The sequence below is a fragment of the Schistocerca gregaria genome, chromosome 5, assembly GCF_023897955.1.
Source record: "Schistocerca gregaria isolate iqSchGreg1 chromosome 5, iqSchGreg1.2, whole genome shotgun sequence".
In the NCBI taxonomy this organism is placed as follows: Eukaryota; Metazoa; Arthropoda; class Insecta; order Orthoptera; family Acrididae; genus Schistocerca; species Schistocerca gregaria.
The window spans coordinates 395,250,628-395,275,218 of record NC_064924.1 but is presented as its reverse complement, the minus strand read 5'-3'; the positions used below and the strand labels follow the sequence as shown (position 1 = coordinate 395,275,218).

Genomic DNA, 24,591 nt, shown 5'->3' with positions numbered 1-24,591 from the left:
GCTAGACAGGTAACGGGCAACAGATTTTGGGTGCCTCCTGTAGGCCGGTGGCAGGGTTCTTCCGCGAAAGGCCGCTTCCCCCACCAAAAGCGCTGCTTGCTCTTGAGTCTACAGGCATACGTACATTTTTTCACTCAACAAAAAGGGAAACCAGCTTACTACATCATTTTGAAAAGCAGAAGACATACTGACAAGAAGGCCCAAGTTTTTTATTTTTCATACATTTTTAGATTTTATCTGCCTGATTTAAAAACTAGTTTATAAGATAACTTAACACTTCAAGGGGCTCCAATTTTTTCAAATTTGGTTGTTTACAATTTGTGCTACCTATTTATTCCATTTCTTTGCAAAAAAAAAGCTTCCATACCAATATTTATTACTTTCAACTTAGCTTTTAGTATTGCTACATTATATGTTAAGAATACAACCTACTAGTTACTAAGTGTGTCAGACAAATATGATGAGAAAATGATATTTTCTTTTAAAACTATTTACTCTACCATAAACTCACTGCCTCAGAACCTCATGACTCAGACACAACCTGAAGTATGTACAGTGTGTAAACGAAAATTGTTTACTAAGTACCACAGTGATGTGCAGGAATTAGAGACGAACAACTGTATACAGGACACGTACAGTCTTATATAGTCAGGAAACAGTCTCAAATTGGCCTACAAGAACCACATAAGTTACATCCCATACATATTTTCTTCTCTCAGCTCTCTGTGCACCAACTATTAATCCTAGCGAAAAATGACTGAGACTTCTTTTCTTTATAGGAAATTTAAAGCAGTTTCTCTTTGTGCCACAATTTTCAAGTTATTAAAGAAAAATTAGGAAAAGTAACCTTCAAACTTTGTCCATATTATGGCCGTAATATGCATAAAATTATCGTCACTGAACTAGTAGTGGATTCTTACCGTATTTACTCGAATCTAAGCCGCACTTTTTTTTTTTTTTTTTTTTTTTTTTTTTTGTTTTTGTAATCCAAAAAACCGCCTGCGGCTTAGAATAGAGTGTAAAGCAAGCGGAAATTCTGAAAAAAAGTTGGTGTGTGCTGCAGCTTACTTCTGCCGTCTAATATATGTAGCGCTACACAGGCATGGTTTTTTGGCACAAAGATAAACACTGGCACCAAAACCTCTGCGTCAGTAAATAAATTTTAAAAAAAAGGTGGAAGACAAGCTATTTTCTCTGCCCCGAGTTTCGACCAGTGCATTTTCATACATTATCCAACGAAGTAAATATAAATTCCATATTGTTCATCTTCGAATGTAGCAGCATTTCAATGTACTACGAAAATCCGACTCGCAAGACTGTTTGGGATGTTTGTCAATATGGCCAACTCTACGTTCTGAATTTTTTCCTATCTGTGAGAAGAGATGGTTGCTAATAGAAACTCTTATAAACTGTAAATCACATGCAGTATTCTCGTCACCATAAGAGTAATAAACATTTTGTCTTGTATTGTTTCATGTTTGCTGCTATCTCATTTAAATCCTGTCTGCCTAATAATCTACGAAACTAGAGTGAGGCAACAGCAAACGGGGAAGAATATACGTATCGTGTCATGTTTATATTCGTATTATTCTTATGCCTAATAGTGATACAGTCATAAATGAAGCACGGCAATTGACTAGATTTTTGAATCTAAGATAACTAATTTCTGTGCAGAATGTAATGTACTAAAGAAGCGGTCACAAAGATTTTCAAATGGAGAAAAATGTTCGCCTAAGTCTTGTTCAGAACATGTTCTATCATACGCAGTCTATTATTTGGTTCTTGTTGATTATTATCAAAGAAAGCAGCAGTGTAAGTAACAACAAATAGCAGTTTCTTGCCATTGTTTAGCTAATGAGACGATTCCTCTCTCTCTCTCTCTCTCTCTCTCTCTCTCTCTCTCTCTCTCTCTCTCTCTCTCTCTCTTGTTTTTTTTTTTAAGCGGAGGAAGCGCGCGCACAAGAGCAAGCCATGCCGCGAGCAGTGGCAGGCCATTAACACGCACTATCAGAATGCGACAAACAATGCATGACACAGTACAGTAATGCATTTTCAGCTTAGAGTGACATAAACACCTATATCAAAGAAAACTCCACTTATCAGATCAAAGAAAAAGAAGCAATCAATTCAAACCAGACGAAGCACGTGAAAAAGGGAGGGTATCTGTATAAACATGGACAGAACGCCTGACGCATAGCGATCTGCTACCTGGTAAAGCAAAGCTGCAAAGCTTACGACTCGAACTAAACTACTGTAGCTGTATCGTCATTCATTCGACCTAAATTGTGCCTCATATTACAATGGGCCAACTTTGTTTCGATTTGGAGATGCGGTCCATAATTTTTCTCTCCCCTTGAATTTCAGGTGCGGCCTAGATTCGGGAAATTTTTTTCCCTTGATTTCGAGTCTCATTTTTAAGGTGCGGCTTAGATTCGAGTAAATACGATATTTTATTTTCATATACATTTGGGGTAAAACTTGTATTTTACGTACTGTCATACAAAATTTACTTACGGGATTGTTAAATTTCATGTTCATTTCGCTCTTGTCTATTAATGGCTGCCTGCCTGTCTGTGCTCATTTAGTAGTTCTTTCTCAAATAGTTGATTACTGACTCCGTGCATGAACCCTGGCTGCCAACCCCCCCCCCCCCTCCCCCCCCCCTCAACAACTGTTGAATGATCAAAAGCTGGTTACATCTTTCAGTTGTAAAGATCTTGAGAGTAGTGACATGTGCTTGTACTAAAGCTTTTCTTTTCACTTACAACAGGGTGTATACACTCTGGGAAATCTAGGAGAAACCTAGGAATTTCTTCGTCTGGAAAATCATGGGAATTTTTTAGTATTCTGGGAATTCTTCATTGTTTTAGTTAAATTTTTGTAATTTTGACTGCTAAGAATTGATACTCCAACAAGGAATTTTACTGTATCCCGCTACTGCAAAATAATACTCCAACAATAAAACATCGAGAAAGAAAATCAAAATAAAACTTAAGTTGCCAAAAAAATGTGTCATTTACAACAACAACAACAACAAAGCACGGTGCACACACCAGTGTATACCAACAGCAAAATGTGTTAAGGGTTTTAGGATGACTATGCAGTATTTCTTATGAACAAACTGCTTCTGAGGTGCGGACGTTATTGTTTAGATTAGGTACGTTTCAGCAGTTGGCAGTGGGCTCAAACGCTTGCACAGTTGAGTCGCATATAAGCAGTACCCTCTCCTGCTTCTGACTTCTTTAAGTGTGGCTGTTAGTTGTATCAGTAGTAGCAACAACCAGCCTGATGTTACCCGGAAACATTTTCCTGGTGCAACCAAGCAGCCAGATTCACCCATGTGCCGAGCAGTGTGAGTAGTAGTGGAGAGGGGATAGTCCTCACACAACCTGTGTTTATGTTTAGTGATTTGCTGTTTCCTCTTTGTCTACAGCTCTCACCTCTCACATCAAATGAAAACAAAATGGATTTCTATGACTAGTAGCTGTCAAGTGAATTAAAGTACATAATTGCAGAGGGCTAAAATATGTTAACAGTTTCAGTTTCCTGATTTTACTTTGTTTCCCTATTTTTTGCAGTTACATTGATCACCTTGCCTAATAATGAAGTTGTTTTTGTTGGTTTTGCTAAAGAAATTTGGCTTTCATTAATCTTTTCTGCAAAGACGATCAATTTATTTGAAACTAAGTGTTTCATTCCACTTAGCAAGTTGCAACTGTTCGCAGAATTTCAGGTGCACGTTTTCAGTTTTGGGTACATATGGCATTTTGTCATAATAAAGAACCAAGCATGAGATAATACAGTACTGGTACTCCAAGAAAATTTGCATCTTGAAAACCACATTGAGAAGCTTAATATCAGGTTGGGGTCTACTTAATTGTGAATCTGTACAAAAGAATTATGCGTTTTAGTACGGTTTACAAAATTCCGATGCACTTGGCGTACCCTCTGCTGTCCTGTTTCTTTTATGACCTAATGTAAGAGCTGTTAATGCTATATACGTACGAACATATGGGCTTCCTACCTCATGTAGCTGAGGATGCACAGCAACACCTGTTCCCTGGCAACTGCTTAAACGAACTTGTTTCTAACAAGTCATGGGAAAATATTGCAAATGGTGGTTTCAAAAGCATTACTTCCAAAGTAAATTTCCTTTTACACAAGATGAATTATGTTAAGAGTGAAAATGTGTGATAAATTTCTTAAACAACGGAGCATTTGACTCATTTAAAACTCTGAGGACAAGCGACTGAGAAGAATTTCAAGCCCAGAAGACCAGACATTTATGTCATTATTTAAAATGTTACTGACACATTTGTGTGATGGATGTTTTAAGATCAGATTAGTTTGAGTTTTCATTCCATAAACCCAAAAAAGTGTAACACATGCAAAAAAAGACCATTATATGTTTATTAATTTAAACCATTAACTTTCATATTTGTGTGTTCGTACACACTACTTAACAGTGCGTTGTTGGCTCACTACATCACTTGTGCTATGCTACGAATTTCTGCAGTCGTCGGCTGACATGAACTGTAATTGGCTTACAAATGCTCATCGCAATTTAAGTGCAGTATTTGGTAGAGTTTGAATTCATACTTTCATAGAATGAAAATGTGCATCATACATGTTGCTGTGCATCAGACATTTCCAGAATGTGTTGGGTTTTTTTTAAGTACTGGGACATCTGTTGTATAAAACCTTCCCCATTGAAAGGATTGCTAAGTTTTATGGTTCTGAGGGAAAATACTGTCACTTAACATATGAAAAGTGTATTTTCACCTGGGAAAAAGTATATTTTTAACCAAAAATCTGGGAAATACCTGGGAATTCTTTTTCATTGTCTGCGTATACACTATGTGCAAGGTTCTGGCAGTATTCCAGCATATTTATGAAGTTGCTGCGTTTGCTGATATGAAGCTTCCTGACAATGCTGTTTCATGGCTACAGTGTTAGAAGTCATAATTTCTCACAAATAGGTTTGTAGCTCCCTCACATCTAATATGACATTTTGATGTGTAATTAATATACTGTAAACACCAGCTAATTGTAAAAGGAAATGATTAATATTGGTTTGACAGATGACAGTTTAGTGGCCAGTTACTTCATGCAAGCAATTTCAACATGAATATATGTTGTTTGACATAAATAAACTGCAAAGACATTGTACTTGCTACGGTCTTCCCTCAAAGCAAAAGGTGGCTCGACCCTGGGTCCGTACTGGGTTGTAAGCAGAGAGAGTTTAAGTAAGTCCCCTCTCCTGTCTGTGTTCAGCATGTTTGTCCCTCTCTCTTTTTCCGTCTGTGTCTGGTCACTGGTATGTCATCCAACTATTGCTGTGCTTCCTGAGAATGCATTCAGCTAAGGAAATCTTAAGTAAATGAGCTTTATACATTGTATAATCAATTAATTTATCTTGTAATCATGCAGAAGTAATATTATGCACATTTGATAGTTTTTCTGGCTTTTCAATTTTTAAGGCCCAGGAGCCTCCTATCCCCTTATCATATTGAGCTCAAACTTCACACAGCTTGTTTCTACAAATAATGGAGCCCAGCTGGAGGGAAGAGGTGGTAGCCCAAGAGAAGAAATCATAAATTTAAAAAATGTTTAGTCAAGGAGGTGATGAAAACCATTCTGTAGTGTTCAGTTTCCAACTATTTTGATTCTGTAACTTTGCATAGCAGTGTTTATAATGGTATGTACAGTGATTCTCTTTAAAACATTGTAAGGCAAATTAGTAATGAAATTTTAATAATACTAAATATGCCAAGATTTTCATCTTCTGTGTTGTATCACTACAATAGAAATTAGATGGATCATGGGGAATGCAAATATTACAAAGTCATTATCAGTATTGTTGGGGCTCAGTGGGTAACTTAAAAAGGCATCTTATAAAGAAATATCCCACAGTGTCACTGGAGAGGACAGGTTTTCGAACTAGATCTTAATCATCAACATCTGCAGAAACAAGTCCTACAATGTTAACTGCATCTTGCCAGCAATCCATCCCAGCCTCTATTGCCTCAGCCTTTGCTTCCGCTACTGGAAGTGCAAAGAGGTATATAAAGTATCCTTACACCATTTGATGCTGTTAATCACAATGTTGTTTTTGAAAGATTGGAAGCACTTCATATTCGAGGGACAGGCAAAATGGGGTTTGAATGACTCCTATTGTACCAAACGCAATCTGTGACATTAGCTTATGCCAGTCAGAAAATCATTTGAGAGAGTGAGCTTGTATGCTAGCTCCAATATTGCTCATCTATATAAAAGTGTGTACACTCTTGGCTCAATACGAACAGGTTCATATTATTTTAAATAAAACAAATTACTTTCAATTTGAGAAAATAAATCGGTTCCTTGTCCGGGCCACGAAAGCTCGACGGATGTCTACCAACTGCTGTCATTCTCTGCATTGGGGCACCATGCAGAGGGGGTATGGAGGGGTGTGTAATTGGCACACAGCAGTGCCAACCACTCTGCAGACTGTGGAACAGTTACTACTCAGTCAAGTAGCACCTCAATTGGCATCACAAGGCTGAGTGCAACACGTACCAGTCCTCCCTCCAAGAATCAAACCTGTGTCTTCTGCTTGGCAGTTATCCATGTTGACCAGTCTGCTGTGGTGGTGGACATTTAGGTGGACATTTGAGATAGTAAGTCCATGTAAAAGAGCCGTTATTGGGTGACAAAACCTTATACACAGCAGAGTCTACAACATTGCTGGGCATTCGGTTTGAGGAAAACTTCAGTTTATATATAAGGTAAATAAAATAGAAAGGAACTTCCACATGGGAAAAATATATTAAAAACAAACAAAGATTCCAAGCAGGAAAGCGCCGGTAGACAGGCACAATAAATAAAACACACACACAGAATTTCTAGCTTTCGCAACCGACAGTTGCTTCTTCAGGAAAGAGGGAAGGAGAGGGAAAGATGAAAGGATGTGGGTTTTAAGGGAGAGGGTAAGGAGTCCTTCCAATCCCGGGAGCGGAAAGACTTACCTTAGGGGGAAAAAAGGACAGGCGTACACTCGCGCGTGAGCGAGCGCGCGCGCGCACACACACACACACACACACACACACACACACACACACACACACACACACACACACACATTTGTAAAGGCAAAGAGTTTGGGCAGAGAGGTCAGTCGAGGCGGAAGTACAGAGGCAAAGAAGTTGTTGAAAGACAGGTGAGGTATGGGCGGCGGCAACTTGAAATTAGCGGAGGTTGAGGCCTGGCGGATATCGAGAAGAGAGGATATACTGAAGGGCAAGTTCCTATCTCCGGAGTTCGGATAGGTTTGTGTTGGTGCGAAGTATCCAGATAACCCGGACGGTGTAACACTGTGCCATGATGTGCTGGCTGTGCACCAAGACATGTTTAGCCACAGGGTGATCCTCATTACCAACCAACACTGTCTGCCTGTGTCCATTCATGTGAATGGACAGTTTGTTGCTGGTCATTCCCACATAGAAAGCGTCACAGTGTAGGCAGGTCAGTTGGTAAATCACGTGGGTGCTTTCACACGTGGCTCTGCCTTTGATCGTGTACACCTTCCGGGTTACAGGACTGGAGTAGGTGGTGGTGGGAGAGTGCATAGGACAGGTTTTACAACGGCGGCGGTTACAAGGGTAGGAGCCAGAGGGTAGGGAAGGTGGTTTGGGGATTTCATAGGGATGAACCAAGAGGTTACGAAGGTTAGGTGGACGGCGGAAAGACACTCTTGGTGGAGTGGGGAGGATTTCATGAAGGATGGATCTCATTTTGGGGCATGATTTTAGGAAGTCGTATCCCTGCTGGAGAGCCACATTCAGAGTCTGATCCAGTCCCGGGAAGTATCCTGTCACAAGTGGGGCACTTTTAGGGCTCTTCTGTGAGAGGTTCTGGGTTTGAGGGCATGAGGAAATGGCTCTCGTTATTTGCTTCTGTACCAGGTCGGGAGGGTAGTTGCGGGATGTGAAAGCTGTTTTCAGGTTGTTGGTGTAATGGTTCAATGATTCAGGACTGGAGCAGATTCATTTGCCACGAAGGCCTAGGCTGTAGGGAAGGGACCGTTTGATATGGAATGGGTGGCAGCTGTCATAATGGAGGTACTGTTGCTTGTTGGTGGGTTTGATGTGGACGGATGTGTGAAGCTGGCCATTGGACAGATGGAGGTCAACGTCAAGGAAAGTGGCATGAGATGTGGAGTAGGACCAGGTGAATCTGATAGAACCAAAGGAGTTAAGGTTGGAGAGGAAATTCAGGAGTTGTTCTTCACTGTGAGTCCAGATCATGAAGATGTCGTCAATAAATCTGTACCAAACTTGGGGTTGGCAGGCTTGGGTAACCAAGAAGGCTTCCTCTAAGCGACCCATAAATAAGTTGGCATACGAGGGGGTCACCCTGGTACCCATGGCTGTTCCCTTTAATTGTTGATATGTCTGGCCTTCAAAAGTGAAGAAGTTGTGGGTCAGGATGAAGCTGGCTAAGGTGACGAGGAAAGAGGTTTTAGGTAGGGTGGCAGGTGATCGGTGTGAAAGGAAGTGCTCCATTGCAGCGAGGCCCTGGACGTGTGGGATATTTGTGTATAAGGAAGTGGCATCAATGGTTACAAGGATGGTTTCCGGGGGTAACAGACTGGGTGAGGATTCCAGGCGTTCAAGAAAGTGGTTGGTGTCTTTGATGAAGGATGGGAGACTGCATGTAATGGGTTGAAGGTGTTGATCTACGTAGGCAGCGATACGTTCTGTGGGGGCTTGGTAACCAGCTACAATGGGGTGGCCGGGATGTTTGGGTTTGTGAATTTTAGGAAGAAGGTAGGAGTGCGAGGTGTCGGTGGGGTCAGGAGTTTGATGGAGTCAGGTGAAAGGTTTTGTAGGGGGCCTAAGGTTCTGAGGATTCCTTGAAGCTCCGCCTGGACATCAGGAATGGGATTACCTTGGCAAACTTTGTATGTAGAGTTGTCTGAAAGCTGACGCAGTCCCTCAGCCACATACTCCCGACGATCAAGTACCACGGTCGTGGAACCCTTGTCAGTCGGAAGAATGATGATGGATCGGTCAGCTTTCAGATCATGGATAGCCTGGGCTTCGGCTGTGGTGATGTTGGGAGTAGGATTAAGGTTTTTCAAGAAAGATTGAGAGGCGAGGCTGGAAGTGAGAAATTCCTGGAAGGTTTGGAGAGGGTGATTTTGAGGAAGAGGAGGTGGGTCCTGCTGCGATGGAGGACGGAACTGTCCCAGGCAGGGTTCAATTTGGATAGTGTCTTGGGGAGCTGGATCATTAGGAGTGGGATCAGGATTATTTTTCTTCGTGGCAAAGTGATATTTCCAGCAGAGACTACGAGTGTAGGACAGTAAATCTTTGACAAGGGCAGTTTGGTTGAACCTGGGAGTGGGGCTGAAGGTGAGGCCTTTGGATAGGACAGAGGTTTCTGATTGGGAGAGAGGTTTGGAGGAAAGGTTAACTTCTGAATTGGGGTGTTGTTGTTACGGATTGTGTTGACTAGAATTTTGAGGTGTTGGGGGGAGTGGAGCTGGAAGTGGGAGATTGAGTAGATGGGAGAGACTGGGTCTGTGTGCAATGAGAGGAGGTTGAGGTTTTTTGGAAAGGTTGTGGAGGGTGAGTGAGTTGCCTTTCCGGAGGTGGGAAACCAGGAGATTGGATAGTTTTTTGAGGTGGAGGGGGGGCATGCTATTCTAATTTGTGGTTGGCCTGTAGGAGGATGCTATGAACAGCCGGTGTGGCTGTGGGAGAGGAAAGATTGAGGACTTTGATTTGGGATAGGAGTTGACGGGTGTGTTCATTGGCCGAGTCGATGTGTAGGTGAAGAATTAGGCGGGTGAGGGCTATGGATTGTGCAGTTTGGAACTGGTATAAGGACTGATGGAAAGAAGGCTTGCAGCCAGAGATGGGAACTTTAAGTGTGAGGCCTTTGGGGGTAATGCCAAATGTCAGACAAGCCTGAGTAAATAAAATATGGGAGCGTAATCTGGCTAGGGTGAAGGCATGTTTGCGGAGGGAATGTAAATAAAATTCAATGGGGTCGTTGTAGGGATGTTGTGAGGTTGACATGGTATTAGAAGGTGGAAAGGGTAATATGAGGTTAAAGTGAAAATAAATAGAAATATATATAGGGAGAGATAAAGGTGTGAAAAAAGTCGAAAAAGTGTTGGTTTGAGATGAGCTTGTGCTGAACTTAGGTTGGTGAACAACAATGGGTGCAAAGGTTAGGTAGTTGTGTTGTCTCCAAAACACGTTAAAAGGTGGGGAAATTAAGGAAAACTTCGAAAAAATTTCTTTGAAAAAAATCTCGAAAAAGTTTTTTGAAAAAATGCGTGTAAATGTATTCAAAGGACTGGTTATGTACTGGCAGGTTATGAAAATAAGGCTAACAATTGTTTGATGAAGAAATAATAATGTTTAAACCTGTGGGAAGCTGCTAAAAAATTATCGGTTATGTGGGAAAAATGGAAATGGAAATAAAAGAAAAGTTGTTGGAAATAGCTGAGATGGTTGTTTAATGGGTGAAAGGAACTGAAGCTGTGAAATAGTATTCACGAGTTTACACGAAATGTTTGTAAACTTGGAACAGTGGATTTTATAGCAGTGGTAATGTTGAAAGCGTTAAAAATTTTTAGGTTGTGGTTTGGAAGCAAATTACGTATTATTGAGTATAGTTAGGCAGGATAAAATGCATGGTAGATTACGGAAAAAGGGAAGATGAATACAAAGTGAAACTGCTTGTACAAACAAAAAGAGAAAGTAAGATGATAGAAAAGATTTCGAAATGCAACAAAGACAATAACAAACGTAATTGTTGGGTTCAAATTAATGATGTAAATAAAATAGAAAGAAACTTCCACATGGGAAAAATATATTAAAAACAAAGATTCCAAGACTTACCAAGCGGGAAAGCGCCGGTAGACAGGCACAATAAATAAAACACACAAACACACACACACACACAGAATTTCTAGCTTTCGCAACCGACAGTTGCTTCTTCAGGAAAGAGGGAAGGAGAGTGTATACCTGTCCTTTTTTCCCCCTAAGGTAAGTCTTTCCCCTGCCCGGGATTGGAATGGCTCCTTACCCTCTCCCTTAAAACCCACATCCGTTCGTCTTTCCCTCTCCTTCCCTCTTTCCTGATGAAGCAACCGTTGGTTGCAAAAGCTTGAATTTCATGTGTATGTTTGTGTGGCTATCAACCTGCCAGCGCTTTCGTTTGGTAAGTCAACACACAGTGCTCCACTGACACCATCAACACGTATGCAGAAAACTTCACAAATGCTAACACCCCCGCCCCCCTTTATACACAAATAAATGAACTTCATATAACAGGCCAATCTGTAAGATTTTCAGGCAGGTGCTGACGTAGGTTCAATATCCGAAATAGCACAGCACTTAATACACAGAGAAAAACAAGAACCAAGACACATATGCCATATTGGTGTTAAACATTACACCATTTTACATTAGAAAGTTGCACCAACAAAAAAAATCAAGCAGTATTTTAAAAATTATTTTGTGGGAGTATGTGGTCGACATCATATTATCAAAACTGAAAATACTCTTACACTCCTTAATATTTTCATCATGTTTACATATCAAATACTGCTGCTGTTTGTCAAATTTTTGCTGAATCATTGCTGTGTATGAAAAGATTTGCTGCTTAGGGAGGACAAAAGTATTGACATATGAAGAGCAGATTAAGGATTTATAACAGCAGAAGCATGTATGTACGAGGTTTGTCCGGAAAGTATGTATAAAAGTTGAATAATGTCTTTATGTTACAAGTTGCAGTCACCGCCAGGTGGGACTACTGCTGTAATGAATCCCATCAACACTCAGTTCGAGTCAGAGCACTCATGAAGGTGGGAGTGTGTGGCAGCTTTTTGACAGTTACCCTTTGTCACCTGCCATCGGCATGGAGCTCTCTGTGATTGAGGAACAGCGTTTCAAAATCAAGTTTCTTGCAAAGCTAGGCAAGAATGGCCGTGAGATTTTTGGGTTTTTGAAACGGGTTTACGGGGACAATTCTCTGAAGAAACCAACTATGAACAAGTGGTTAAAAAGGTTCCGGGATGGCCGAGAAGAAGTGAACAATGACCCTCGCCCAGGACACCGGTTGACATCGAGTTCCGATGCAAATGTTGAACGAATTCGGGCTTGTGTTCTTAAAATGGTGCTTCGGGGGCGGCGCTTGGGAGATGTGGAAGCCATCAAGGCGGAAACGATATGGCAACTGAACATCATCACAACTGAAGGCTTTCAGCAATGTTATCAACAGTGGAAACTGCATTGGCAGAAGTGTATTGCGTCTCAGGGCGAATTCTTTGAAGGAGACCATATTGTAATACCTGAATAATTGTAAAATAAGGTTATTATTCAACTTTTATATATATTTTCCGGACAAACCTTGTATATAAATTTGTATGGATCACTCTGAATTATCTTGTGTGTTTATGCATATATGGGAGTTGAACAGAAATATCGAAACAACAATGAAAAATGAACGCTTCAAGATAAATGCAGATGCCAGCCAAGCATACGAGTTGTGTTGCATTTGACCATGAACAGCACATGTGCAATGTCATCGTTGTTATTGCAAGGGTCAGACCGTGATCATAACGGTGTTCTGTGTAGTTGTGAGAGTGTTATGTCAGAGGTAAGTGACTTGGACAAGGGAGAATTGTTTGTGCTCGTATAGTGCTGTGTGTGTAATGATGCACCTTCTACTAAATGACAGTGCAAATGAAAGTGTGTGTTTTTGTGGTCGTGTAAGAGGAATGTGACTAAAGGTAATACAACAACAGCTGCAAAAGTCACTGCAAATGTCACACTTGTTAACACCAAAATAACACATAGGGAGTTCCATAAGCAGGGAATTGCAGCATTCCAAAACTGTGCATCCGTGATGCAAATGCATGTAACAGGAAAACATGATGCCAATGCCATGAAAGCTCAACTGTGGAGCAATGGAAGAATGTCATCTGGTCAGATGAGTCTTGTTGCACACTTGTTTCCAACTCTAAGAATGACACCCTGTGGGGGTTCAGTGATGATATGTGCAGCCATATCAAGTTATTCCATGGGCAATCTACAAAGGTGCATTACTGCCAAGAATTATGTGACTGCAGTGGAACTTCGATTTTGCAAAAAACTCATAAGATCAATGCTATAAATTCCCCGATTTTACATTTTTTCCTAACAAGGTTTACCTCTATTCTAAGTTCTTACTCAACATCTTCCTTCACTCGTCCCATTTTCTTCCTGTTGACTTTTGATATGACTGTTGACAGATGGTTTGCACCATGGGTGGTGGCGGAGCTAAGGGAGTATTTTAGGCCGTTGTGGAGAAGGGAGATGTGGGAGAGGAACTGCTGGCATAATTCACAATCAGTGTTACCAACACAACTTGCAATATTTGACTTCACCGCACAATTATGATATAACTACTGTGTTAGGTTGCAACGGTAATGTAGAAACAAGACAGTCAATGCAAAATATTCCAGAATGAGCCAAAATGTGAAAAAGGGGCCCAGCCACAACCTTTTCTTGTGCCACTTACAACTCTTATCTTCTTGCATGTATTTCTTATGTACTGTATTCAGCAACAATATCAATCTTTTAAATTCATACACTGAGTCTTGAAGAATACGCTTGGTCACAATCGAGGAAATGTCGCTCATTTCTGGCTAATGAACTCTTATTAGCTGACGACTTGTTAAGTCACCCAGTTGCCACCACACCACACTAACACACACAAAATGAGCTCGCCTACTTGATGTGTGGAAAGGGGGAGTGGCCATTCCACAATGAGAGTGCAGGTAGGGCTGAAAGGATTTTGTGAAATGTAGAAAATATACTTTTCATGCAGGTGGTGTGCTATGATAGAGATGTCACAAGAAAATAGAACAGGGGTTTTGTGATAACACATTTTAAAGACTTTTTTGTTCAAATCTGACATTGTAAAGTTGCAACAACTACATACACTAATTGTGCATATACCTTGCAATGTGCACACTGTAGATCATAAAGATTAGCAACAGTGATATAGAACATGAGGTGAAACTGTGGCACCTGAGCTTTCTTTCAAATTTACATTTTACACAGTTTACAGAAGTTCACAGAGCTTACTTCTAATAAGCTTCTAACGTCAATTGGGGAAAGTCATCTCACTTTCTCATGCCTCTGTTTCTCTCATCAAGCGTTATAAAAGCAGTTTAACAGTGGTCAGCATATTGGTGCAGCTCATAAGGAAAACATTAACAGCAATGTTAATAAAGCATGTCATTAAGCAGATGTCTGCATTTATGCTCATGGTTTAACCACTTACCTGCTCTGACGTTTTTAGTTTAACTCAACATGTTCATCAATTTGTTTTTTCCCTCTCCCGGGTGAGCAAAAAGGATGATCTCTCAAAAACGCTTGTTTATATTTTGTGGTCGTAGTATGAAAATGGCATGATTACCTTGTACCCAGATATCAATTTCAATTTTTTGATAAGTTTTTACTTGTTCTTACACACCTGTGATTTTTTAAAGAACTGATGAAATTCATTATACCATAAATTATTGTATAAACATTGTATTGTACATTTAATGTCTTTCACTTATACAGATTTTATGCAAAGTATAGGAGAGGATTGCTATTTTTAATCACATATGCCAATCACAAGTATGTTTCCTCATATTTTGGGAGAGGGGTTAACATTTTCCTCAATTCAGCATTTTTCCTCAATTTAGCATTTTTTTTTCTTCTTTCTTTAAAGTCTGAGCTGAACTGCACTAAAATGTAAAATAGGGGTTTCAGCATATTTTGGTTGATCAGGCTCACCCTATGGTACAATGTTTGTCCCCAAAGGTGGTGCTGTGTTTCAAGGTAACAGAGACCCTGTTGACACAGCTCGCGTTGTTTAGGACTGATTGTGTGAGCACAGGTATGAATTGTTATATCCCCCCCATGGTCAACACAGCCACCAGTATTACTGAGCCCATGTGGTCTACTTTGGAGATAAGGGTGTCTGATCGCTGTCCACTTCCGCTATCATTACCTAAACTTGCCACTATTTTGCAGGAAGAATGCTATGAGATTCGCCTGAAAACCATACAGGACTTGTATTTATCCAGTGCGAGATGACTGGAAGCTGTTTCGAATGCCAGCAGTTTTCCTGCACTGTATTAGGTGTGGTAATTTGTTGTTTTTTGCATTTCAATAGTTTTATCCAGCATGTGTATTTGCATGGTCCTTTTCCCTTACAATAAATTCACTTAATATATACATGTACATTTGGAAAACATCCATGGTGGGATGCAGAATTACATAAAAATAATCAATATTTGCTCAGTGGTAGATATAAAAGTAAGTCTAAAATTTCAGTTAAAACTTCGAATCAAACTTATTCTTATATTTATTTACATTATTTGGAAATGATACTACAGATATGCATTTGGATTAGGCCATAAGTAACAAATGGTGTACAGCCCACAAAAAATGGTGTGTTGCATTCTTGCTTTGCTGTATTCATTACAAAATTAATTGCTGCTTACTACGTGAGACCTCAGTGGTTTTGAAAATTAAAAAAAGTTTGACTATAGCAGGAATAAACTTACACAGGTATTGTAGACTTTAACCAATAATCACACAATTGTCAGGACAAATGTCTTCAGAAACTGTCAGTGTTGCCTGTCATTTTAATGTAATGATGAGCCACCAAATTAACATCACAGTCAGTTAATGATGCTGTGTTATTGGGCTGTGTACTCTTACGTCAAACTTTGTTTCTGTTGCCCTTCAATCATATTTTCCCTGCACTCCTCATAAATATCACTATGCTTTCTCACCTGGTAAGCTAATAACAGCTATGTGTACCACCAGATGCAACAAATGTTCAAGCTCATTTTAATATTTTATGTAGTCATTGACTAAAGCTATGATAACTTTTGACATCATGGGAACGTGACTGGTATTTTATTTGATTACTGCTGTTCATTTTTGTCACAGTTTATTTGCAAGCCTGTTCTGACAGAACAGCTTTAAGGAACCTTCAGTCATAAATAAAACAATCAGTTGCTGTGATATTTGTCTATAAAGTTTACTAATAGCATTATGGTTTCCATTGACATCGACTGACAATGGTATAGGTGAATAATCACAGAGCAGTGGGTGCAAACACAGTGAGGCAGTGTAGTTCATGTTTCAATTGGCATGCTTGTGGACTACAGGCAAATTTTTGCTGTCACTGTTCACAAGCAATGCCACAAAATGAGCAGTATGTTAAGATCTGGCATACAGATTGTTGAAAATACAATGAAAAGTGGATTGTTTCAATGCCTTTCCTATGCTATTTGGACAAGAACTGCATGAAGTTGAAGTCTTTAAGTATCTTGTTAATGCAAGGTAGCATGTGACAATGGCCTGGATAGCCCCATTGTGAAGTAGAAGTTGTCACCATTATCCAGCAAAAAATGTTTGTTCGTTTTCCTAAAAAGGTGTGCCCAAATGAACCCATTTGCTGGGTAAGGGGTGTGAAAAATATTTAAGGTGGTACAGACAATCACTCTGAGTTTATCTTACAACATGCACTGCCTAGTCCAAACTAAGCACCATCAAATTTTATCACATAGCCTCTGTGAAAGAAGCATAAATGTGAAACAGTTTATTGCCTCCTCAGTCCTCATGTAGCATATATGCTGCATTCAATTTTTATTTTCCTAGCTCAGGCAATTAACTAAACTTGCTGTGCCTGATTATAGCAAGTACTTTACATCACAAGCTTTCTATGCATAACTTGGTTTCATCTCATCAAGTTCCCTGTAGGATTCCACATCTGTTTGAAGAAAGCTGTTTATCGCAATGTTAGCATGGCTTCCAGAAGTAAAGACAATTTCTGCCTGTTTTTAGCAATTTCTAACTAGAGTGTACTTAGAATAAGCTGTAATACATTATTTAGGCACGCAGATGTGATTCATGTACTGAAAATTATCAATCTGTGTTTACACTAATCTAATACATGTACAGTTTTGGATACACCATGGCATTATACGTCTGAAGAACACATTGACATCTGATAAACCAATACAAAGTAAGTTTCAGTAAAGCACATCTTATACTTTACTTAAATGTATGGCCAGGGTCTAAGGATTCATAATATACCTGATTTTGTAGGCTTCTGAAGATGACTAATTTGTTGAAACTGGTAAAGGGAAATAAAAACATCCATGCAGCTGATGTAAAAAATGAGAGCTATGAATAACTTAATAGTGTCATGTATCTGTGTCACTTTGAAGTGTAGTAGAGCACCAAATAATAGTTACTTGGCCTACTGTAATAACGTCTAATATACACTCCTGGAAATGGAAAAAAGAACACATTGACACCGGTGTGTCAGACCCATCATACTTGCTCCGGACACTGTGGGAAGGCTGTACAAGCAATGATCACACGTACGGCACAGCGGACACACCAGGAACCGCGGTGTTGGCCGTCGAATGGCGCTAGCTGCGCAGCATTTTTGCACCGCCGCCGTCAGTGTCAGCCAGTTTGCGTGGCATACGGAGCTCCATCGCAGTCTTTAACACTGGTAGCATGCCGCGACAGCGTGGACGTGAACCGTATGTGCAGTTGACGGACTTTGAGCGAGGGCGTTGCTCCTGGGGTATCGGCGAGGACCATTAGCAACCGTCTCCATGAAGCTGGGCTACGGTCCCGCACACCGTTAGGCCGTCTTCCGCTCACGCCCCAACATCGTGCAGCCCGCCTCCAGTGGTGTCGCGACAGGCGTGAATGGAGGGACGAATGGAGACGTGTCGTCTTTAGTGATGAGAGTCGCTTCTTCCTTGGTGCCAATGATGGTCGTATGCGTGTTTGGCGCCGTGCAGGTGAGCGCCACAATCAGGACTGCATACGACTGAGGCACACAGGGCCAACACCCGGCATCATGGTGTGGGGAGCGATCTCCTACACTGGCCGTACACCTCTGGTGATCGTCGAGGGGACACTGAATAGTGCATGGTACATCCAAACCGTCATCGAACCCATCGTTCTACCATTCCTAGACCGGCAAGGGAACTTGCTGTTCCAACAGGACAATGCACGTCCGCATGTATCCCGTGCCACCCAACGTGCTCTAGAAGGTGTAAGTCAACTACCCTGGCCAGCAAGATCTCCGGATCTGTCCCCCATTGAGCATGTTTGGGACTGGATGAAGCGTCGTCTCACGCGGTCTGCACGTCCAGCACGAACGCTGGTCCAACTGAGGCGCCAGTTGGAAATGGCATGGCAAGCCGTTCCACAGGACTACATCCAGCATCTCTACGATCGTCTCCATGGGAGAATAGCAGCCTGCATTGCTGCGAAAGGTGGATATACACTGTACTAGTGCCGACATTGTGCATGTTCTGTTGCCTGTGTCTATGTGCCTGTGGTTCTGTCAGTGTGATCATGTGATGTATCTGACCCCAGGAATGTGGTGTCAATAAAGTTTCCCCTTCCTGGGACAATGAATTCACGGTGTTCTTATTTCAATTTCCAGGAGTGTAGTTTGATGCTTGCATAAACATGTTTATGTGTTTAATTTGTCAGTAACATCCATCAAGAGAACCCCAGAAATGTCATTAGTAGGACAACAAAAGTACTTTAGTCCTGATGCGGCTTAATGTACTAACATTCCCTAATACTTTGTTGAATAACAACTATTTTTTAAATGTAGTATCTTAGAGTTATATTGATGGGGGACAGCACCATCATCATCATCATTTAAGACTGATTATGCCTTTCAGCGTTCAGTCTGGAGCATAGCCCCCTTTAGAAAATTACTCCATGATCCCCTATTCAGTGCTAACATTGGTGCCTCTTCTGATGTTAAACCTATTACTTCAAAATCATTCTTAACCGAATCCAGGTACCTTCTCCTTGATCTGCCCCGACTCCTACCCTCTACTGCTGAACCCATGAGTCTCTTGGGTAACCTTGCTTCTCCCATGCGTGTAACATGACCCCACCATCTAAGCCTGTTTGCCCTGACTGCTACATGTATAGAGTTCATTCCCAGTTTTTCTTTGATTTCCTCATTGTGGACACCCTCCTGCCATTGTTCCCATCTACTAGTACCTGCAATCATCCTAGCTACTTTCATATCCGTAACCTCAACCTTGTTGATAAGGTAACCTGAATCCACCCAGCTTTCGCTCCCATACAACAAAGTTGGTCGAAAGATTGAACGGTGCACAGATAACTTAGTCTTGGTACTGACTTCCTTCTTGCAGAAGAGTGTAGATCGTAGCTGAGCGCTCACTGCATTAGCTTTGCTACACCTCGCTTCCAGTTCTTTCACTATGTTGCCATCCTGTGAGAATATGCATCCTAAGTACTTGAAACCGTCCACCTGTTCTGACTTTGTTCCTCTTATTTGGCACTCAATCTGTTTATATTTCTTTCCCACTGACATTACTTTCGTTTTGGAGATGCTAATCTTCATACAATAGTCCTTACATTTCTGATCTAGCTCTGAAATATTACTTTGCAAACTTTCAATTGAATCTGCCATCACAACTAAGTCATCCGCATATGCAAGACTGCTTATTTTGTATTCACATATCTTAATCTCCCCCAGCCAGTCTATTGTTTTCAACACATGATCCATAAATAATATGAACAACAGTGGAGACAGGTTGCAGCCCTTGTCTTACCCCTGAAACTACTCTGAACCATGAACTCAATTTACTGTCAACTCTAACTGCTGCCTGACTATACATGTAAAGACCTTTAATTGCTTGCAGAAGTTTGCCTCCTATTCCATAATCTCGTAGAACAGACAATAACCCTCCTAGGAACCTGGTCATATGCCTTTTCTAGATCTATAAAGCATAGATACAATTTCCTGTTCCACTCATAACACTTCTCCATTATTTGCCGTAAGCTAAAGATCTGGTCCTGACAACCTTTAAGAGGCCTAAACCCACACTGATTTTCTTCCAATTGGTCCTCAACTAATACTCGCACTTTCCTCTCAACAATACCTGAGAAGATTTTACCCACAACGCTGATTAAAGAGATACCTCTGTAGTTGTTACAATCTTTTCTGTTTCCATGTTTAAAGATTGGTGTGATTACTGCTTTTGTCCAGTCTGATGGAACCTGTCCCGACTCCCGGGCCATTTCAGTTATCCTGTGTAGCCATTTAAGACCTGACATTCCACTGTATTTGATGAGTTCTGACTTAATTTCATCCACTCCAGCTGCTTTATTGCACTGCAATCTGTTGACCATTTTCTCCACTTCCTCAAATGTGATCCTATTTCCATCATCATTCCTATCCCATTCTACCACAAAATGTGAAACATTACTGATCGCATTTTCACCTACATTGAGCAACTCTTCAAAATATTCCCTCCATCGGCCCAAGGCATCCACAGGATTCACCAGCAGTTTTCCTGACATTTCCAAAATACTTGTCATTTCCTTCTTACCTCCCTTTTGAAGACTGCTAATTACACTCCAGAATGGTTTTCCAGCAGCTTGACCCATAGTCTTCAACCTGTTTCCAAAGTCTTCCCAAGATTTCTTCTTGGATGCTGCAATTATCTGTTTGGTTTTGTTTCTTTCTTCAACGTAACTTTCTCTGTCTACCTGAGTTCTAGTATGTAGCCATTTTTGATACGCCTTCTTTTTCCTTTTACAGGCTGCCTTGACTGTGTCATTCCACCAAGCTGTTTGCTTCATCCTACTTTTACACACTACTGTTCCAAGACATTCTTTAGCCACTTCAAGTACTGTGTCCCTGTACCTTGTCCATTCCTCTTCCAATGACTGTAATTGACTACATTCAACTAACTGCCACCTTTCTGAGATCACTGTTATGTACCTGTGCCTGATTTCCTTATTCTGAAGTTTCTCCATTCTTATCCTCCTACATATGGACCTGACCTCCTGCACTTTCGGCCTCACAATCCCAATTTCACTGCAGATTAAATAATGATCAGTGTCATCAAAAAATCCCCTGAATACACGTGTGTGTCTCACAGCCTTCCTGAATTCCTGATCTGTTGTTATATAGTCAATGACAAATCTGGTTCCTCTGCCTTCCCAAGTATACCGGTGAATGTTCTTATGTTCAAAAAAGGAGTTTGTGATTACTAAGCCCATACTGGCACAGAAATCCAAGAGTTGTTTCCCGTTCCTGTTGGCCTCAATATCCTCTCCAAATTTACCCATAACCTTTTCATACCCTTCTGTTCGATTTCCAATCCTGGCGTTAAAATCACCCATGAGCAGAACACTGTCCTTGTCCTTTACTCTTAACAACTACATCACTGAGTGCCTCATAGAAACTGTCCATCTTATCTTGATCTGTCCTTCACAATGCGAATATACTGACACAATCCTATTTTTCTTGCTAGACACTGACAAATCTATCCACATCAGTCGTTCATTTACACACCTTATTGCAACTACGCTGGGTTCCATTTCTTTCCTGATGTAAAGCCCTACACTCCATTGTGCTATTCCTGCTTTGACTCCTGACAGGTAAACCTTGTATTCTCCCACTTCTTCTTCTTTCTCACCCCTTATCCGAATGTCACTAACAGCTAAAACGTCCAGCCCCATCTCACTTGCAACCTGTGCCAGCTCTACCTTCTTCCCAGAGTAGCCCCCATTGATATTAATAGCTCCCCATCTCATTACCATTTGTTTGCCAGTTAGAGGTGGGACTCCGTCACTTCCAAGGTGCGAGGCATTTTGCTCTGATTGTTGCCAGTATCATATTTAAAGTACCAGGGAAGCAGGTTGCTAGCCTTACTTGCCCCGAGTCCCATTGGGTTTTACCCCTAACAGCTGAGGGACTAGCCAGTGGATTTGGCAGTCTTTGCTGTATGAGCACAACGGTGACCACCACTCAGAATATGTCCGAGATGCCCAGCCTTATTCCAAAGTAACTGGTATCTCGACTGTCGGGACCACTTACTTGCCCACTCATACGTTGCGCGTGGTTCATGAACTAGGACTTGACTACAGGAACCCACACCATGAACCACAGCACATGACCACCAATATAAATTTTTCATTCACAAAATCTTATGTCAGGGCTGAAGGAGGACAGATAGAAACATAATGATCACAGCTGCACCAATGTAACCTACCTCTACTTATTGTACTTTTCATATAGCCTGTGATGTTTCCTCATGTTCATTGGTGAAGGCCCTTAACAGCAATAGTGACATGCTTTTTTTGTGTGTGTGCATGTGTTGGAGGGGGGGGGGGGGGGGGGGCAGCGGCACATTATAGTCCAATTCATGAATAATGGCAGGTCGCACAGGTTGAGGCACTGAAGGGGATTCCAGCATTCCCGATTCCAAGCGACAGTTGAAGTTAGTGTGTAAAGGGTCTTTTCACTTGAAGAAAGAATGTATCCTGCAAATTGTGTTTTTCACTTGCTTATGTAGAGCTTGTCACTTACCACTTTCGTCAGCCACGACAACTAGCAACAAATGGAATAAAAATTCAGTAAGTAACTCATTTCAGTTGAGTTTAATGGTCACTTTGGTTACGAAATTCACAGGAGAGTGCTTGCAACACTACTGAGTGCTCATTGGCTGCCTGATGATGCGTGACGTCAAGTGTGTAAAACAAGCCTAAACTTGACTTTTGTCACTCATGACTCCAGTTATAATTGGTATGTTCCATGTACATGAAAGGATGCATTAGATATAGAATTTCTATTACAGAAAAATTAGGAAATACTTGTAAAACAGCTGCACATATTGATTACAACTAAATGTAACAAATTTTTAATCATTGTTGAGTCATGATCATGGAGGACAAAGACAAGAAAAATTAGTTTCTTCTGGTTATGTTTAGCTACTGACCAGGACTATTCTTAAATTAGTAATTTGAAATTAAGTTTATTTAACATATTGATTGCCACATGCATAGTGATGGATATTTCACTGCCGGGTCAGACCATGGTGTAAGACATAAAGGTCTATTGTCGTCAGCGGCCACATGGCAGTCAACACGTTAAAAGCTGAAACAGGTTTCCTTACGTATTAAATATGTCCATTTTCTACGGCATATTTTACATTATCTGCTAGCCGCTTGATTGTTTGCTTATTTGTTAATGGGGGAAACTTCCAAATTTCATGCAGCGGAATAAATTCTTTCCCTTCCATTAAATTAAGTTTCGGTTTATCAGGCTCATTCAGTGTACTCTCTGCCACAGCTTCCAATGACATAATGAATCCAAAAGCAGAGAATTGTTTTACTTCTGCTTCAAATATTTCATATGGGTAAACAACTTGTGGATCAGATCCCAAATCCTGGATCATTTCTGAAAGGCTATGGTGATAGGTTTTAAGCAGATTTGAAATATTTGAATCTCTGAATTCCTTGGATGTGCTTGAATAAAGAAAGAATGAGAGATCACATACTGGGTTTGCCCAGCGTGACATTTGAAAATCAATTATACGAAGATCTTTTATAAGTTGCTCATCAGAACCACCGTAAAGGAATAAAAAGTTTGGGCCCCATGCATCTCCATTCAGAATTACAGAGTGCGGCTTGTCAGACTTAACAAGATCAATGGCTTTATCATAGACTGCACTTTCACAGAATTCTCTCATCTTTTGTTCAAATACACTGTCAGGATATTCTAAGGAAACTGCCTCCAGAGAATAATTCAGTATATTTTTCATCATTCCTCGGTACCATTCTCGTTGCGCTTCACTGTAGAGAACTTCCTGTAATAAAGGATTGCTATTAAGTATTTCTAACTTACTTAAACAATATTTAAGAATAATTACAAAGCTGACCAGCCAAATATAAAATTTGCCCCAAGAATTATTCATGGTGTAATTTGGTGTGACAGATTAGATACAAATTGTGTTATGTAGGTGGTTTGGTGTCAGGATTGCATGGATTACATTTTCAGACTGAATTTAAAAATTGGCTACACAAATTAGGAGCTGGATTTCTGTTTACACATAAAATAAAAATACAGCAAAGAAAAACATGCAAATCTCAGAAAAACTATACCATAGTCTTTTACACTATGGTCGTACAACTTCATGCAGTAGACTGACGACACATATAGGCTCAGGTAAAAACATAGAGTTAAAATGTTCAGTAAAACAAATCATCTTTCTAATAAAATTCGAATTTCATAAATTACATTTTGGAATGCTACAGTAATTACACTATTGAAATAATGTTAAACAGATATATTTGTAATGCAGATCCTCAAGGGCTGAATCACATCTGCAAGAAAAACCTGTGAACTTATGCTTGTCATATCTTTTTTTATGTTACATTGACTCTTAAACTTGGAACATATTAAATTGCAAATAACTATCAGATATACAAGAACATGTTTTCTATGAAGATATAAGAACAATTGCATGATAAATAATTATTTTATAAGCTATCTGAACCATACTTGTATATTTCTGGGAAAAGTAGAAAATTTTGCATTGTGATATCTGTGTAAGAAGTTCAATGTGTATCTGATTTGTATAAGAAATTTTTTTAAGTAAGTGCTTTTTGAGTTTTGCTCTTTCCAATGCACCAGATGAATGGATTACTCACATAGAATCCCGACCTTATA

At 40.4% G+C, this 24,591-nt stretch overlaps 1 protein-coding gene across 1 annotated transcript in view; it reads right to left on the bottom strand.

The window, feature by feature from the left end:
* Positions 1-22,757: 22,757 nt before the first annotated feature.
* LOC126272168 (uncharacterized) overlaps positions 22,758-24,591 on the bottom strand; it is a 31,278-nt gene continuing 29,444 nt past the window's right edge. The window contains exon 3 of the mRNA XM_049974809.1: positions 22,758-23,728. Within this exon, the coding sequence (XP_049830766.1) occupies positions 23,039-23,728 (690 nt within the window). The 3' untranslated portion in view covers positions 22,758-23,038. The remainder of the gene's footprint in view (positions 23,729-24,591) is intronic.